Here is a 15976-nt window from a genome sequence, read left to right on the forward strand (position 1 = left end):
TCACAGCCTGCAAATCTTATATTTTGTTGATTCGTTTGTTCATGTGTATTCTTTCAAAAAATTTGTATTAGTACTTGTTTGACATACATAATGACCGTGTTCATCACAGGAATTTGTACCTACACGTAACGCATCTTAGTTTTTTTCCCACTCACCTTCCCTCTTTTAAGCCCTTCTTACTCCATTTGCAAAAGCTTTGTTTCCCGTTTTTCCCTCTGTTTTTTTAAGAATCCCTTCCCCTTTATTCTCTCCTGTCTCCTCCGCTCCCCACCCCACTGGGACAAGCCCTTCCTGTTCCCCACCATCTGTCCTGCACTTTGCTCCGCATCTACCTTTCGGTTCCTCACACCGGAGAAGCAATGTGATATTTAAACGCGTGCGTGTGATTTACTTCACTAAAATTAGTCTCACCAGTCATCCATTACCCAAGTGTCTTGTTTATCCTTCTTTATATCACTGTGTGTTGTATTTTTAACTCTTTCAGCAGACACCTAGAAGGAAAATAGCTGGGTCTAATGGAATGTCTAGTTTTAGTATTTTAAAGGAATCTCCACATTGATTTCCACAGCAGTCTACACTCCCACCAGCAGTGGAGAAGGGTTCCTTTACCCCAAACCCTGTCAGCATTGCTTACTGGCCGATTTCTTGATGACAGACATTCCTTCTGAACATGGAATCTGTGTAGTTTTAATTTGCATCTCTTCAATGGCCCGTGACGCTGGACACCTGTTCATATGTTTATCTCCATCTGTACTTCTTTATCCTGCATCTGGGAAGTGTCCACTCACTCTAGATGCCCAGGTTCATCTTCTGAAATGCTTGTCAAATACACTCTTCCCCCACTTTGCCAACCATCTTTATCTCTGTTCTCTATCTAAAAATGCTTTACTGCTAGCGAGTTCTAGCAAAATCTTCCTGGCTTTCTTCTTCAAGCTTGCCTATAGATTACTATCAGAGCTAGACATTCCTTTTACTGCTGTTTTCCCAAGAAATTAGAAACTGAAGCCTTGCTAAATAAACAAATTACAGTTCTTGAATACCAATATATTAGGGTCTTTCTTGGCTAAAAAAAAAAAAAAATCCCACTGCTCCCGTCCACAAGCTGAGCTGCAGCTGCTAACCTGTATCATCCGTCATCGGTCTACGCGAGCCCTGCCGTTCCCTAGTGCACACGGTTCCTTTCTGACCGTCCATCACAGCCATCACTGCCTGCCAGCCCTTCCAGCGCCTCTGAGGAGGGGCCCTCCACGCTGTCCCTTTGAAGGCTTCCTCCTTGGTGCCCGTATGGGGCTCCTGCAGGCTAGGTCTCCACACATCCGCTCTGTGTTTGGACACTTCTGCTGTTTCCTACCTGAGTGTTTTGTTCTGTTTGTACACTTGTTCACATTTTGCCTTCCCAAATGGATCAGGACCTTGGCGAGACAGGAGCCATCTCTTACAACTCTGTGCAGTGAGACACAGCAGGCACCAATGCATACTTAAAAAACGGAGGCTGAGGTGATCTTGGTTACTTTACACAGGATGACACAACCAACTCATACATACCTCAGTCACCACACGTTCTTTTTGTGGTTCAAATTGTAGGATGCTACTTTTGATGAGTGTCACCTCATTATAAAGCCTTTTGGGTTTTAAATAAAATTCTACCTTACACGTCAAGGTTCTGGAATTTATTTCCTCTTATTGCTTTTATTTATCAAATAAAAAACTGTACCCCAGTTTCTATAGAATTAATTTAATATAAGCGAGGTCAGAGCAAATAGTATTTCCACAGAAGCCAAGGAAATCCTGCTACCACATAGCCAGTAAACATAAACTGTTATTTATTTATGCAAACATATTTAAAACTCTTCTAAGTTTTCAAAAGAATATTTATGCTGTTATGAACATATAAAATGGGAAATATAGTGGGTATCAAGATTTCATTCGTAGTTCATAAAAAATATTGAAGTAAAATTCCTTGCCACAAAATAGAAGAGTTGGCTGGCAGGAAAAGACATAAAAATGTCCAATTTCTACCTTGGAAAAAGCACGAAGTCTATTTTTTTTGAAAATGATAGGCAGTCCTATAAAAAATGAAATTCTGTCATAATATTTTACCAACTGAATTTAGAACACATACCTCTCACCCCACCCAGATCATTTTATTTTTCTTACTAGAAAACAGGTAATTCACATTCTGATAAAGAGCAAAAGACAAGTGCTTTATTATGAGAACTCCTCAAATAAAGTTTCACTGTGCACCTGTGGAAGTGGATAGAGGTCTGCGTCCACCTGGTGGATGGACGCGAGGTAAGAAAGGGCTACAAAGCTTCGTTCTGTTTTTCCCAAACACCACCCTTCGCTAAGGCAAGAATACACTTCATTTCAGAACAGAATTGGCACAGAAGAGCTAAGTCACAGCACAGTACAGAACGTAAAATTCACTTGGTCTGGAAGCCATTAAGCCACAGCAGGTCCCCTGGGCATGGAGCCTCCCATGCAGGCAGGAGCAAGCCTTTATCACAGTTTTATTTTTCTTTAAACCGATAACAACCGAATACAGTTTCTCAGGAGTGCGCAGATGGGGTCCACACGGTGACAGTACAGTAACTTACATATTAAATAACATTGCACAGTCAACCTCCAGGGCCAATGCAATAAGAAATAACAAGTATTAAAATGTCCCTTTACTGTCTTTACACCGCATATGTCACTAATTACAAGAGAAAAGTTGGCAAGTGCCCCATTATGAAGCTGCACATTATAGGCATAATGATGTGGCATAAGTACAAGAACTCTGGCAAAATATTCAGATCAAATGATTACACGGCAACAAACCGAACAGCCACGCACGCAGAGATCAGTGACAAACCGTGGTCAACACGCTTTGCTCATAGACACTGCCAAGGCAGGCGGGTGGCATTACTGGATGCCAGTACTTCCTGAGGTGGCATCATCTCCTAACTGACCACCAGTCAGCACTGGGGAGGACTCTGTGCCACGGGTCAGTCCCAGAGCTACCGTACTTTTGCAGTGACACCGTGGCTTCCCAGGTCACCAGAGGAAGTGCCAATCCCTTCCAGTTTCATGGCTACAATTAGTGGGTCAGAAAACTTCGCAAAGTTCTAAAGAAACTTGGCATAGGTTTAATGTTTTTCGCCAGTACTCCTTAGCTGGAGGCAAAGCTATTATTTATTTTCCTGTATTTTGTGGTAGAAATTCTAAGTGTCAACACTGTAAACGTTTTGTATCTTCTCAGCAGAACCTTGACTCATGATCAGACTAAGGGTGTAGGTAAGCGGGAATAATTCTGTGTATAATAAATGGATCTATTTATCAGCTCCTGGTTGGAATTTAACTATGATTTTAAATAACCTTTAAAAGTCCATGCTACAGTGGTGAAGAATAGTTCTGCGCACTTTTTAGCTCTGGACACAATTTTCAAAATTGTATGATGGAGGGCAGAATTTTTAAAAACCCATCAGAATGTAAATAACAGGGGAAAACATTTCAAGTCAGAGCATCAAACATACATTATGTGCAGAAATCTAGACAACTATACAAGTTTTTAAGCAATCATATTTTATTATACAACTCTATGAACAGAAAATGAACAGAAAATACACAATATACTTACCTGTACATGTGAACCTACTTTGTAAGCTACAGATATTTATTACAGCTCATATGGACTTTAATTTTACAGTTTCTGACTATAGATATAGCCTTATTGCATGGAAGGCAGGGCCTACGGGGTTCACGGGCAGACCACGTCACACATGGCCGGCACCTTCAGAACTGCATCATGGACATGGGTGCGTCTTCCCTGATCCTGCCACAGTGGGCTTCTTTACAACTTAAGCTCGTTTGCTATTTTGGATGCAATGTTCTTAAAGGCGATCGAAGTCCCTGATATCCGCTTGAAGCGGACTCCATTGAGTGACAACCGCGGCAGCTTGCAGACCTCCATCTCCCACTGCACCAGGCTGTCCTGCCGTGCGTCGCCATGCACGCAGAAGAGCAGGAACCTCTCCTTCTGTTCGTAGTCACAGTTATTTGCGTCCAGCACTTTGCGGATTTCTCGCATCATGTCATTGGGATCCATCGAGCTGGTGGTCTTCATGCTCCACGTGAACCGCAGGGACCGCGGCTTGGAGTCTTTGCCGTCTTCCTTCTCGCGCTCTCTCGGCTCCCCGGGTGCACCTCTGGAAGAAGAGGGTGACGGGACAGAAGGAAAGAAAAATTCCATTCAGGGAAGAAATCACATGCACATAGATATGCACGGTTGTGCTTCAGCGCCTGATAGAGCTGCCCACTTTGGGGTCTACCCCAACAGGTAACCTTTGCTACAGATAGCAAAGACCATGCCACACAGCTGCTGCGAAGCCACGGCCCAGAGAGGCTGTGTGTGCGGATCTCCCACAGCATTCGGCTAAGGCAGCACATCTCCCTATACACATTTGTTTGTAGAGAAAGATTTGCACCCGAAAGTGAAAATTCAAAACTTTTTCCAGTTGCCTCCATATTTTTTCTGTTCCAATTTACAAAAAGACAAAACAGAAACAAAGCCCCATAAATACAAGAACCAAAGACTACAAGCATTCTCTCTGTAAAGCACATTTTGGAAATCTAAGGAAGTTCCTTTTCTGTTTCTTCTGCATTATTTGAACAGGAGACTGCGACGGGGGAGAGAGAAAACTGCTACACTCGGGGAACTAGGGGCAGGGCTACTACCAGAGGACATCACGTCACACAGTCAGGGTCACAGTCACCGCACGCCCCTCCCATGGCTCTCAGCTCCCTACAGTCTCTACCTCGGCCTCCCAGGCCACAGTGGCCACCACTCCAGTCCCCGCCCTCCTGCCAGCCACCCACGCTCACGCCCATGGGGACACGCTGGACTCCACTGGCTGCGAGGCTGCGCATCCTACCTCCTCCATACGTGTGCTCCCTTCCTCCCAAACTCCCTCCTGTCCCCCGTTCCGCCCTCACACAGCCGCTCTGCTGCCCTGCTCTGTTTCCTCGACAGCGTGGACCATGTTCTGATAGCTGTCTAACCTAGTGACGGGCAAACCTCTTGGGGTGTTCAGTGGTACAAACAGCCTGACTTCCTGCCGCAGGGTCAGCACCAGGGCTGCAGCCAATGTCTTAGACTTGCTGCTCATCACCCGCATCTCTCCGAGACTGTCAACTCCGGGAGGCCTGGAGTTCTGTCCCTGTCATCCACTGGCAAAGTTCAGTCATCCAGAACCACCCTGTCACATGGCAGGGACCTACCACACGCCTGCAGAGTGACTCTACGTCACCATGTCAACCAATAAACCTCTGGCGAGGAATCACAGGCAGGGGAAATGAACATATTCATGATAGAGCAGACACTGTGATTAAATCTATTGAATAACTATCTGAATACAGATAAAAACTTCGGGGTTTTTTTGGGCTGGGGACTTAGCTCAGTGGCATAAGCACCTGCCTGGCAAGCGCGAGGTCAGGAGCTCGATCCCTGGTACAAAAAATAATTGTTTTTAATTGTTTCACTGTCTCACCTGTGTGTTAAGGAGTTGAAAGGAGTTTGTAATCCACTGTATAAATGTTTTCTACTAATAAAAACAGTACTATAACATCACGGATATCTATGTCTATATTTGCATCTATGGAATTTAATATACGATGTCCCTTTCATCCTAGGCAACCAGGCTTACAAACTGTGCAGAGAAACAGGTAGACAGGAGGGCTTTCCAAAGCCTGCTGAGTAAGGAGAGCTGTTTCCTCGTCTCTCCAGCATCCTTCTTGCTCACTGACCTGGCCGTGGCATTGTGGGCTCGCAGGTGACTGCCAAGAGTATCCACATCACGATCCCACAGGTGCCCGCAGCAATGGAGCCCACGCTGAGCTGGGGGTGAGGCCGGGAGCTGCCTGCCTGAACACTCATGTTAACTGCACCTAGGCTGAGACACCTACATGACTTTCCCAAGGCTGGAGAGCTAATTAACTGAAAAGACTAGAAATCAGGGGTCTTATCCCAAGCTTCTTCCTCTCACATGACTTGAAGGTGGTGTTAAGACAAGAGGCCAGCACCTGTCCCATGGACACTGTGGACCAGAGAGAGCTGCCACCCACACGGGGGGTACCTGTCCCTGCACCAGACAGCACACACCCCGAGATTGAAGGTGGGAGCTACGTGGAGTGCCCCATGCTCACCCCTTGCTCACCTGCCTCACCACACGAGTACGGGGCAGTGAGGAGGGGTGGCACCAAGCCCCTTCCCAAGGCACAGCAAGGTCAGGGAGGACACAGCCCACACTGAGACCCAGTGGGTGATCTGCAGGTTCACGCACCACACCACCCTCTCCTGAACTCCCAGTCCTCACGAACCCTGCCGTGCCCCACTATACCCCCTCACCCTTGGTCTTCTGCAAAATGGGCATCTGAAGCTGTCTGTCGTGGAGATCAAATGAGTAGCAAAGTACTCTAGAGTGTTAATAAGTCTTTGTTTGAAAACGCAACTGATAAAGGAAATGTGAAAAGTGTTTTGTAAACATTTACGGAAGATCAGTTATTAAATTCTTATGGTACTGAAATGAGGTAGCACATTAGGAGGATACAAGCGTAGGCAGATTAGCTGCAATATCATGGTGGCCCCGTGACCCTGCATACTGTCAAATGTCTCCAAAGAAATTCAGGGGAACCACAGGCCTGATGCAAGTGAGGACCAAGGAGGGCGAGTTGAGAGCAGTGGGCCGGGCCACCTGGCAGGCAGAGGGAAGGTGACACTGCCTGCCTGTCTCCCTCCCAGGTTCTGAGTTCTAGAAAGAGTGCACCAGCGATGATGCATACATACAAGTGTGGCATGTTAACAAACCAAAACCTCACTTCTCACACTCAACACTATCCCATCCGAGGCCGGGGATCCAGCCAGAGGGTTAAGTGTCTGCCTGGGAAGTGCATGGTCCTGAGTTCAATACCCAGTACCAAAACACAAACAAATAAAAACTATTCCACCAAGTTCTAATGCATTCATGTGAACAAGTTTTAACAGAAGTCTATAGGAGAACACTTTAAAATTTTTTAAAAATTATCTTTCATATTTCAAATAATTTAAAAAGTAGAAATTAAATCAGAGGTTTTAATTCAGCTGTCAAAAATAATTCCTCAGTGAAGCCAGGCATCACCTTCCCAGGGGACAACTTGTAGCTTCTAGATCGCACTGTGCACCTCAGCACCTGGGCACACCCAAAAGAACTGAGCACTATACTGCCTGAATTTCAGAGTCAGAGATGCACACTTCCATACCACTGGGTCGTGGCTGCAGCAGTGCAGCTGGGTCCTGGCTTATTAGAAATACAGATGTGCAGCCCACAGGCCCCCGGCCCCTGAAGAACAGGTCTGCAACCTCTCCAAGTCCTCCCCGTGGTCCTCACTCCACTTGCATTTGAGATCTATTGGAGAAGGACTAAACCAGAGTTAGACCGCCAAACTCCCTGAAGGATGCAGGACACAGATGAAAGGTTCAAGGCTGAATGCTCACCCGAGAACCAGGGCTGGTGCCAAACCATCCTGTACCAGCCACCCGCGCCCCATACCACCTGTGCTGGGCTGACTGGGCTGAGTGGGCTGAGATTAGTCATAGTGCACCAGTGAGCGAGCTCAGGAAGTCCTGCTCTGTTAACTTCCACCTTGACTGTCGCAGCACACAGAAAGGCCGTCTGCTTTCCAGGTAAGGCCCTCCATCCAGAGGATGTTGGGAAGACACAAACTTGGCCCTGATTCATGCACACATTGAATACCAGGCCACACGGGAAACCCAGCCCCACACAAAGCTTTGCACACATGCTGCCCTGGGGACCGGCGTGGAGCAGGCGGTGGCCCCTTACCTGGACGGGTCCGTTCTGCCGCTGGCTTCCCCTTCACTCGGATCCCTCAAAACAAAGTGACAGAGGAGACATTTAATGACAGAAGTGAGAAACGTGCCAGGAAACCCTGCCTCTAACAGGACTTTCAGATTGGTTTGCTGTGCAGACACCCACAGGACAGCTTTGCTGAGCACTGGTCTAACCCACTCCCCACCCTCCACTGTGACCCTATGTGACCACCTGAGTGAGGGAACCCTCAGCCACATGAATGAACCCTCTTTTGGGTTCATTCAGTATAATCTGAAGATAAAATTAATAATTGTGAGCAAGAACAAACTTCCTGTTTGTTATATATAAGTCTAGTGGTTGCTCAACTAAGAAAATATGTAAATTAACCTTGTAATTAGAAACAAAGTTCAACGCATAGGTATTTCTGAAAATAAACACCAATTTTTAAATAAACAGCCAACTTGAGAAGTTCTGCTAACAACACATGCACAGTAGTCATGAGCTGACTGAAAAAAAATTGAGTCTAAAATCATGGATTTTGTCCTCAGCAAAAACACTGACCTAATCAGGAGCTGAAGGGAACGGCTCACAGGGAAGCACACATCCTGCTGCTGCACAGCTCCCGTGCCACGTGGGATGCCGATGTCCCAGTGCTGTGGGCAACCGTTTCCCTCTACAGCAGCGGCAGGGGTTTCCTACCCTCCATACCGAGGGCTCAGCTCGACTGGCAACAAGGCCCAGGGTCGCCAGACCCAGACGACGGCTCTTCCGCCAGACCGGTCAGCAGTGGAATGCACCTGCTTGGGTTCCTGCTCTGCGTTATGCGATGGCCAGTGGTCTACTGTCCACTTCTGCAAGGCTGCTAAGCCTTGAGGTATCGATGCCACACCCTCCCTTCACCTCCCGTGGGCTTTGTAGGGATCAGGACATGAGGAGGTGTGGCCGGGACGTGGCACCTGGTGAGGTGTGTCCACTGCACTGTAGGTCACTAAGCGGTCAGCACGCACACATACAGACACTGGCTGTTTAGGGAAATGGGCCAACTATACTGTTCTACTGTATTAGAAGTTTATCATAATAAGTGTTATCAAAATAAATATTTTTGTTTTATTTTTATGTTAAAATAACTGATTTATGTTAAAATTTCACGAGGTTAAGTAAATCTATGTGATTCTAGTATATAGAATTTTTATACAAAGAGGGAAAGAAGCAAACTGCACATATTACTAATGGCAATTTAAAAGTATGTCTAAGATAAAGACTGTTTAGGGATTCATGCAAACTCATATTTAATTCGTCTTCTTAAAATCAAGGCTTTTAAAAGGGAGTTCATCTTTTGATTGAAGCACATATTTTTTATATATATAATTTTTGTTCTTTCCCCCCTGTTGTATAGAAATTTAAAATTCTCAATTTGTCCCTCTTTTTCTCTGATAAGGAAAATGACTTTTTGTATTACTCTATTTTTCTTTTCTTCCAATTTCTGCAAAAGAGCGGCTCTCACGAAATTTCACGAAACCATTTTGGAACAAAATCCTTGCAAAGCTCAGAGACAAAGCCCAGCTTCCCAAGGGTACTAGCGGGAAAGAAATGTGGTGCCTTGTGGCACTGACCTGCGAACAAACTTGGAGGTGATCTTGCTGATGATGCCGGTGGACGTGCCCCGCCGCGCGTGGGTGAAGGCCCCCGTGTCGTGGGACGGCGAGGCGGGCGGCCCGTTGTGCGCGGCGCTGCGGCGCTCGCGGAGCTGCTCCCCGTGGAAGGTGCTGCGGCTGGAGCTGCCCCGGGGGAAGCGGGTGCGGTCGGGGGTGCTGGCGCTGATGCTGTGCGCCGAGGGTGAGGCGGCAGGCACTCTCTGGGGAGCACTGCGGGAACAGGGGAGACAGGGTGAAGGGTCAGGCGAGTGCCAACCCGGCTGCCTCTCCCATCTGAGCTGCTGGCAGGGATGCGGGGCTCACAGCTTGGCTGCAGGTTGTGTCCCGGGCAGGGGGCAGGGCACAGGGTCTCCGGTTAGTTTTAGTTAAAACTCAACACTTCACAAAAACGTGGTCACTAAAGATGAAATTACTGAGCTGGACACCAAGGCAGATACTTATCAGCACTGGGACGCCCAGCTGCGGTGCTGCCGTGGATTTTCCATTTCCCTACAGGCTGTGTGTGTTCTTTCACTGCAGGCTGACAGTGTACAGTCTCAGATGCTCCAAAACACACACTTCCTAAGCGCTGACACGGACGTCACAAACGAAAAATTCTTGTGACAAGTCACAGGCAAAGTGAAAGAACTCTAAAAAATTAGTTTACGAAGTTACTGTCCGGCTATTGGCACAATGTATACAACAAACATACATGAATTTATCTTTACACTTGGTGGTCACACCCAAGTATTTTAAAATCTGCAAAAATTCAAAATCCAAAACACTTTTGGTCCCAGCAACTTCAGGTAAAGGATACGAGACTCAGCGTGCATTCTTAGGCTACTTAGCCATGTGGAACATGAAGTTTACTGTTTTTCAAAGAAAAAAAATGTCTGAATAAAATCTCCTCCCTCTTCTAATTCCAGGCCTCAGTGACAGCACAAGGCCACGACAGCACTAAGACTATGGCTAACAAAAATCTACTCACAAAAAGGGCTACAATGTTCTGCAGGTAGAGAACTCCTAACGCAGAGCTGTGTTTCCAAAGCTGCACAGAATCTTGGAGTTCGCCTGGCTGTAGGTAACAGGGGAGCCAGAGATTTAGGGCCTGCTGTGTTATGTGTTTAATTAGCAAAACAATTTGGTTGACTTAAATGACAAATTAACCAGTAACACTTGACTTCACGGCTAGGTTGGGCAGCATGCGCCCCGGCCTGACTCTGCCCGAGACACAGCCCGCTCTGGAGGCTCTGGCCCCTGTCTACTCCCCATGACCCGCAGCAGCAACTTCTAGAGCAAGAAGAAGAGGAGCTGAGGAGCAGTTACCCAGGCCGGTAAGCTTCTGAGCCGTCTTTGATGGTTGGCAGCGGGACCTTGATGGGATGTCCAGACGTGGACATGGACTTCTGGTGGCGCGGCCGGGTGGAGGGGCCAGCAGAGGCCGCAGCAGAGCCCGCCGAGGGAATGCTACTCACAGACATCTCTGTGAGGCTTGCATGGAAGCATTCCATGGAAAACAAAACGAAACAGAGCAGAGGAAGTACGGTTTACTAAAAGCCAAGGAACCGATACTTAAAATCTGAGCTGACCAACAGTTTTCAAGACTGAATCACTTTAAGTAACCCAACATTAGGCACTGTTGGTGACTGATGAACAATTAACAGTCTTCATAAAAGTACACAGGGAGCAGGGTGCAGAGGCACAGGCCCGAAACCCCAGCTCCTTGGGAGGCTGAGGCAGGGAGAGCCCAAGATTGAGTCTAGCGAGGGCAATTTAGTGAGACTCCATCTTAAAATCTTACAGAGCGGGGTGGGGGGGGGTCTAGCTCAGTGGTAGAGCACCTGCTCAGCACGTGTACCGTCCTGGTCCAATCTGTAGTACAGAAAGTAAGTGTGCAGCCAGAATTTATCACTGTCCTCCCGGGGATCTTAAAAACACTTGTGTTCACGTAACTCTAAAGGGTAAGAGACTGCTTCTGTGCGTATGTGAGGGTTGCAGATGAAGTGGTTCAGACTGGAGATGTCTTAACTCCCAGGTGACAGCTCTGTGCGGCAGGCCCTAGATTGTTCCTGTCGTGCCACACCCTCACCACCCCAAAATCACCATCTCCGGGAGCCTCCAAACACAAACCCTAGGTTACTGCTTAGCACTCAGTACGGGAAGAAAGCTAAGTGGGAAATCAGTTTCCAGCTCTCTGGCCTAAGGGATCTGGTGTCCACAGCAGACAGGCTGACCTCTGGACACCTCACAGGGACACTTCTTCCCACGACTCTATCGGAGAAGGAAGAAAGACGAGCTAGGCTAAGAACACAAGCAGTCGAGGACAGAATCCAACCCGGGGTACAAATAAGATGCATTTCTTGAAATAATAAAAAAATTGACTTATTATCATTTAAAGGAAAACACTTCAAAGAAGTTCACGGTTCTGACTGGCCGGTTAAGATGGCCATGTTTCCTTAGAGGAAGTAAAATAGACCTTATTTGGGTAAAATGACTTGGTGGGGGGCGGTTTGTTCACCTCCTGCTCCCCCTATTTTCCCACCGTCCAGTCTGGTACCCTGGCATCTGTGTTTCCTTTGCTCCTGGCCTGCTTATCTACAGGCGTTTCAGCTGGACACCCCGGGGACGGGCGACACCCACCTGCTGTCTTTTCCGTTCTGCAGCGCCGTGTACCGATCCGTGGTCCTCTCGCAGACGTATGTGTTTCTTCTTGCCATGCTGCCTCCGGTGTACACATTGGTCTTTGAGAAGAAAAGGAGCAATTTTAAAACTCTAGCAGCATTTCTGGTGAGCCAACACATGGTGGAGCTGCCGGGCTCCAGAACATTAACCAGTGAGACTCTCACAGGAACGCGGGGGCCCTCGCCCTCTCTCTCTGGCCTCCTCCTTCCCCCATTCCCTTTCCTTTTCACATTTATATTTTCGGAGTGAAAGCACAGCCTGGAAAACAAACTCAATCCTGCCTCAGCTCATACCCTGCAGCAGCAGCAAGGAACAGGACTGCCACACTCTCCCTCCTGTGCCTGAAGCTGGGAAGCCAGCTGGGAAGCCAGAGGCCCAGGCCATGAAGACGACCTGCCGTCCCCTGTACCTCCTGGGACCCTCCCTCCTGCTACCAGGACAGCTGGACACCAAAGCTCCAGACCAAAGGCAAGCCCTCGTGAGCCACTCTGAGGGGGATCCCCTCGAGTCCCAGGTGAGCCAGGAGGCAGGCAGGGCCTGGGGAAGGAAAGGGACAAGGAGCAGGGACAGGGAGACAGGTGTGACTCCTACCACATACAGCCCTGGGCCTTCGACCCCTGCCTGCCAAAACTCTGCCATCATTTATGATACCAGCACACAGGAAAGACTTCAAAGAAGCCTAGGATTCTCTTCTCTCTCATCCTTACCCCACAGAAAACTAGCCCTATTTTTGGCTAATCTAGTTTTACTGTTCTTTAAAATACATAATTGTATTAAAATACATAAAATACATATAATACATAACTTAAAATACATAATTCACTCTTGACTGAACAGATTTTAGGCTAAAATACATAATTAGCCTAAAATCTGTTCAGTCAAGAGTGCCAGAAAGTTAATAGCTATTTACTAGAATTCACTGGGAGAAGGAAAAAAACTTATCAACCAGTGCAGATTAAAAACCTTTCAGGAGTGCAGTTTCCTAGGGGGAAGGAGTTTTGTCACCAGTTATGAAAAAAGCATAAATTAGAAACTATAAAAGTATGGCAGGAAAAGAGGCCAAGATTAAGAAGTTTTAGGTGAGACTTGTTGTCACCTGAGGACAGGGAAAGAGGGTGGCTCATTATGAAACTGACTGGCATTAGGGTTCGTTAAAAACTAGAGGTGTCATGTGCCCCTTGCAGTTTGAGACACGTCATCTCATCACCTTCCTTACCTAACATGTCATTAACGGCTGCTCCTGGGAAGCGTCGGCGTATAGAGCTGTGCCCATGAAGCATGTTTTATTGTGACAGTAGATCCCTAATTTCTAAAGGTCTGAGTTATTCCTTACTTTGTTCTTATAAGGTATGAAGCAGGTTAAATTGTCTAGAAGCTTACTGGAAATCTGAAATCTAGAGGAAAAATTCTAGAAATAATAGGAAGCAGGGAAGATTGCTAAACTGCATAGAGATGAAGAAAAGGCTGTGTAAAGTCACCCCTGGGCAGATGGGCCAGTTCCGGAATACCAACATGGAGCACGTAACTTTGGTGACATGGTCCTCGGAGTCATAACGGAGCAAACTCCCAGTCAAACCACCCAGCCGAGCACAGGGGTGGATTCCCAGGTCAGGACGCCCCTCCCCACGCCCTGCCCTGAGCCTCTGATGCTTGGGGCACCCAGGAGGGTAGCTGAGGACACAGTTATGCAGGGGGCAGTTAGGAGACACAGTCTCCCTGATTCACCAGACAGGTGTGCCCATAAAACCAGCTCTCATGGAGGATCCTCTGAGGTCAGATGCCCCATTCTGGGGCTTCCTAGTTGGCGATGGGGTTGATGAGGGTTTGGGGACGGTGGAAGCGACACTTCCCAGCCCCTTGAACTGTGGTTAGTCACAGTGACATTAGCTACAGTGTCCCGTAATCACTGTGACGTTTTAGAACTGCTTGGGTTTCTCTGAAAGAAGTAATTCTCCCCCCGGTTTTCAAAAAGTTAATTTTTTTGGTGGTACTTGATAAGGGTTTCACTAGGTATATTTTTATATTTTTATTGTACTACTGGTTACCCTTACCAAGTAGTCTGATAATGAACAATTAATTACCCAAATTAACCATTAAGTTTAAAAGTCTCGGGATTAAATGTAGAGTTGCTTTACCAGAATCACATACTGGTTTAGTGAGTAAGGATCCTGGACCATGGCCGTATTGGTTTGCAGTTAAACTCTCGCCCAGACGCACCCCTGTTAGTTAATAAACACAATTTCGATGCCTGCTATGCACTTGGGCACCGGTGCTTGTGGGTGAGGGGAACTATGGTTTCTGAGGGGACCGTGGGGAACAGAGCCGCGCAGCACAGAGCCCCAGAGCTGCACCCTGGAAACAGCAGTGGGAAGGCTCAGGACTTGAAGCCATGCAGGAAAGGGGATGAGCCCCGGGTGCTGTGCACAGACAGGGCTGGGGCCACGGCGCTGGTGCGCAAGGTGAGAAGTGACCCACTCAGTGGAGAGACAGGCAGCACAGGTTGGGGATCAGTGACCAAGCTGGATCTTTGTGTTACGTGGGTGATGACAGTGGCAACTGTCCGTGGGCTGGCAGGACATTATGGCATGCTTGGGAATATGGTGTATAGAAGGTTAAACCTACGTATTTCCAAGCATATCAGCTGGAAGGGCAGCAGTTCTATCTAGTGACTTTTAAGGCCGTTATGTGTCTCTACTGCCTAGATGAGGAGGTGATAATGTAGTGACTATTCAAAGGACAGCATGAGATTTCACCTAACTAAAGCCCAGGACCCGAGTCTAACCCACCGCGATGAGGGCACACTGGCCTTTTTGTACATTGTTCTGTGCGTGTTGTGTTCTTCCCAGAGGCGTGATGAGAGTGTTTCCTGTTTCTCCTGCAGTTTTGTTCTCCAGTTACACATTGGGCTTTGAGAAGACCCTCAGCTCCCAGGCCTGTGCTAGCTTACCCCGACTGACTTCTTCAACTCTCTCTGCCATCTGCTTGACGTGGCACGGGCTGATCTCCCCCAGCCCAGCCTCTGCTGCCCAGGGTGTGGGCTCTAACTCTCACTCCGTATATGTTACACATCCCTTGCACACACTGCAGTACACTGTTCATTGCTCTCACCCCCGTGAGCTTTCTTGATGCTCTTCACTCTCTCCTGTGGCCTCAACTTCCCCTCTAGCTCCCACTGTATGACTTCTGTAGTGTGCGTCTCCCCTGCAGAGTGTGGGCATCCTCGCACCTGGGCTGCTCCCTGTGCCCCCCGCCCCAGCCTGTGTTAGGCCTGCAGTGCTGGGATGACCCTAGCCTCTTGGGCCTGTGCTGTGCCCAGGGGCCTCATCCCCAGCTCTGGATGATGCTCTGTAGGTGTGAGACCCAGTGCACCAGAATCATACTAAGTCACTGCCATGCACAGGAGAAAACAGGGCAGAGGGTTCTTCTGTGGAAAAGCTATGCTGTGACAGTCCCTTTTGTTGTGTCTGTAGCCTTTCTGAGGAGCTTCACTCTGTTTGTCATGTTCTTCTGATTGTGACTGACTTGGACACACTTAAGACAACGAACGATAAAGATCTTACAAAGCACCCTGACCGCAGCAAGGGGTAGTCTGTGGCAGGCCAGGGCAGGCACTCACGCTGGGGACGGTGGAGGACTTCTTCCTCTCGGGGCCTGCGAGTGGACTGGCTGTCACCTCGCTCTTTGAGCCCACTGTGATGCTGCCCAGTTTCCGGGCCACGTCTTTGTCCCACTCCTCTTTCTGCTCGCTCTCCACACTGTTGGCCTGGGGCCTCTTGGTGTAGGACACGGCGGGGGGGATGGATGGTCCGGCTGCAA

The 15976-nt window shown here is 48.0% G+C and overlaps 1 protein-coding gene across 6 annotated transcripts in view; it reads right to left on the minus strand.

Annotated features, from left to right (window-relative positions):
* Positions 1 to 2183: 2183 nt before the first annotated feature.
* Positions 2184 to 15976, minus strand: part of Mark1 (microtubule affinity regulating kinase 1) — a 117617-nt gene continuing 103824 nt past the window's right edge. For all 6 annotated transcript variants that reach the window (XM_003474226.5, XM_063236687.1, XM_023566874.2 and 3 more), the window contains 6 exons: positions 15777 to 15970; positions 12119 to 12219; positions 10805 to 10969; positions 9458 to 9709; positions 7857 to 7901; positions 2184 to 4187 (listed from right to left, as the gene is read on the minus strand). In XM_003474226.5, the coding sequence (XP_003474274.2) occupies positions 3833 to 4187; positions 7857 to 7901; positions 9458 to 9709; positions 10805 to 10969; positions 12119 to 12219; positions 15777 to 15970 (1112 nt within the window). In that variant the 3' untranslated portion in view covers positions 2184 to 3832. The remainder of the gene's footprint in view (positions 4188 to 7856; positions 7902 to 9457; positions 9710 to 10804; positions 10970 to 12118; positions 12220 to 15776; positions 15971 to 15976) is intronic.

This window comes from Cavia porcellus, unplaced genomic scaffold, assembly GCF_034190915.1.
Source record: "Cavia porcellus strain 051 isolate PalLab524CR breed Dunkin Hartley unplaced genomic scaffold, mCavPor4.1 scaffold_26, whole genome shotgun sequence".
NCBI classification, from domain to species: Eukaryota; Metazoa; Chordata; class Mammalia; order Rodentia; family Caviidae; genus Cavia; species Cavia porcellus.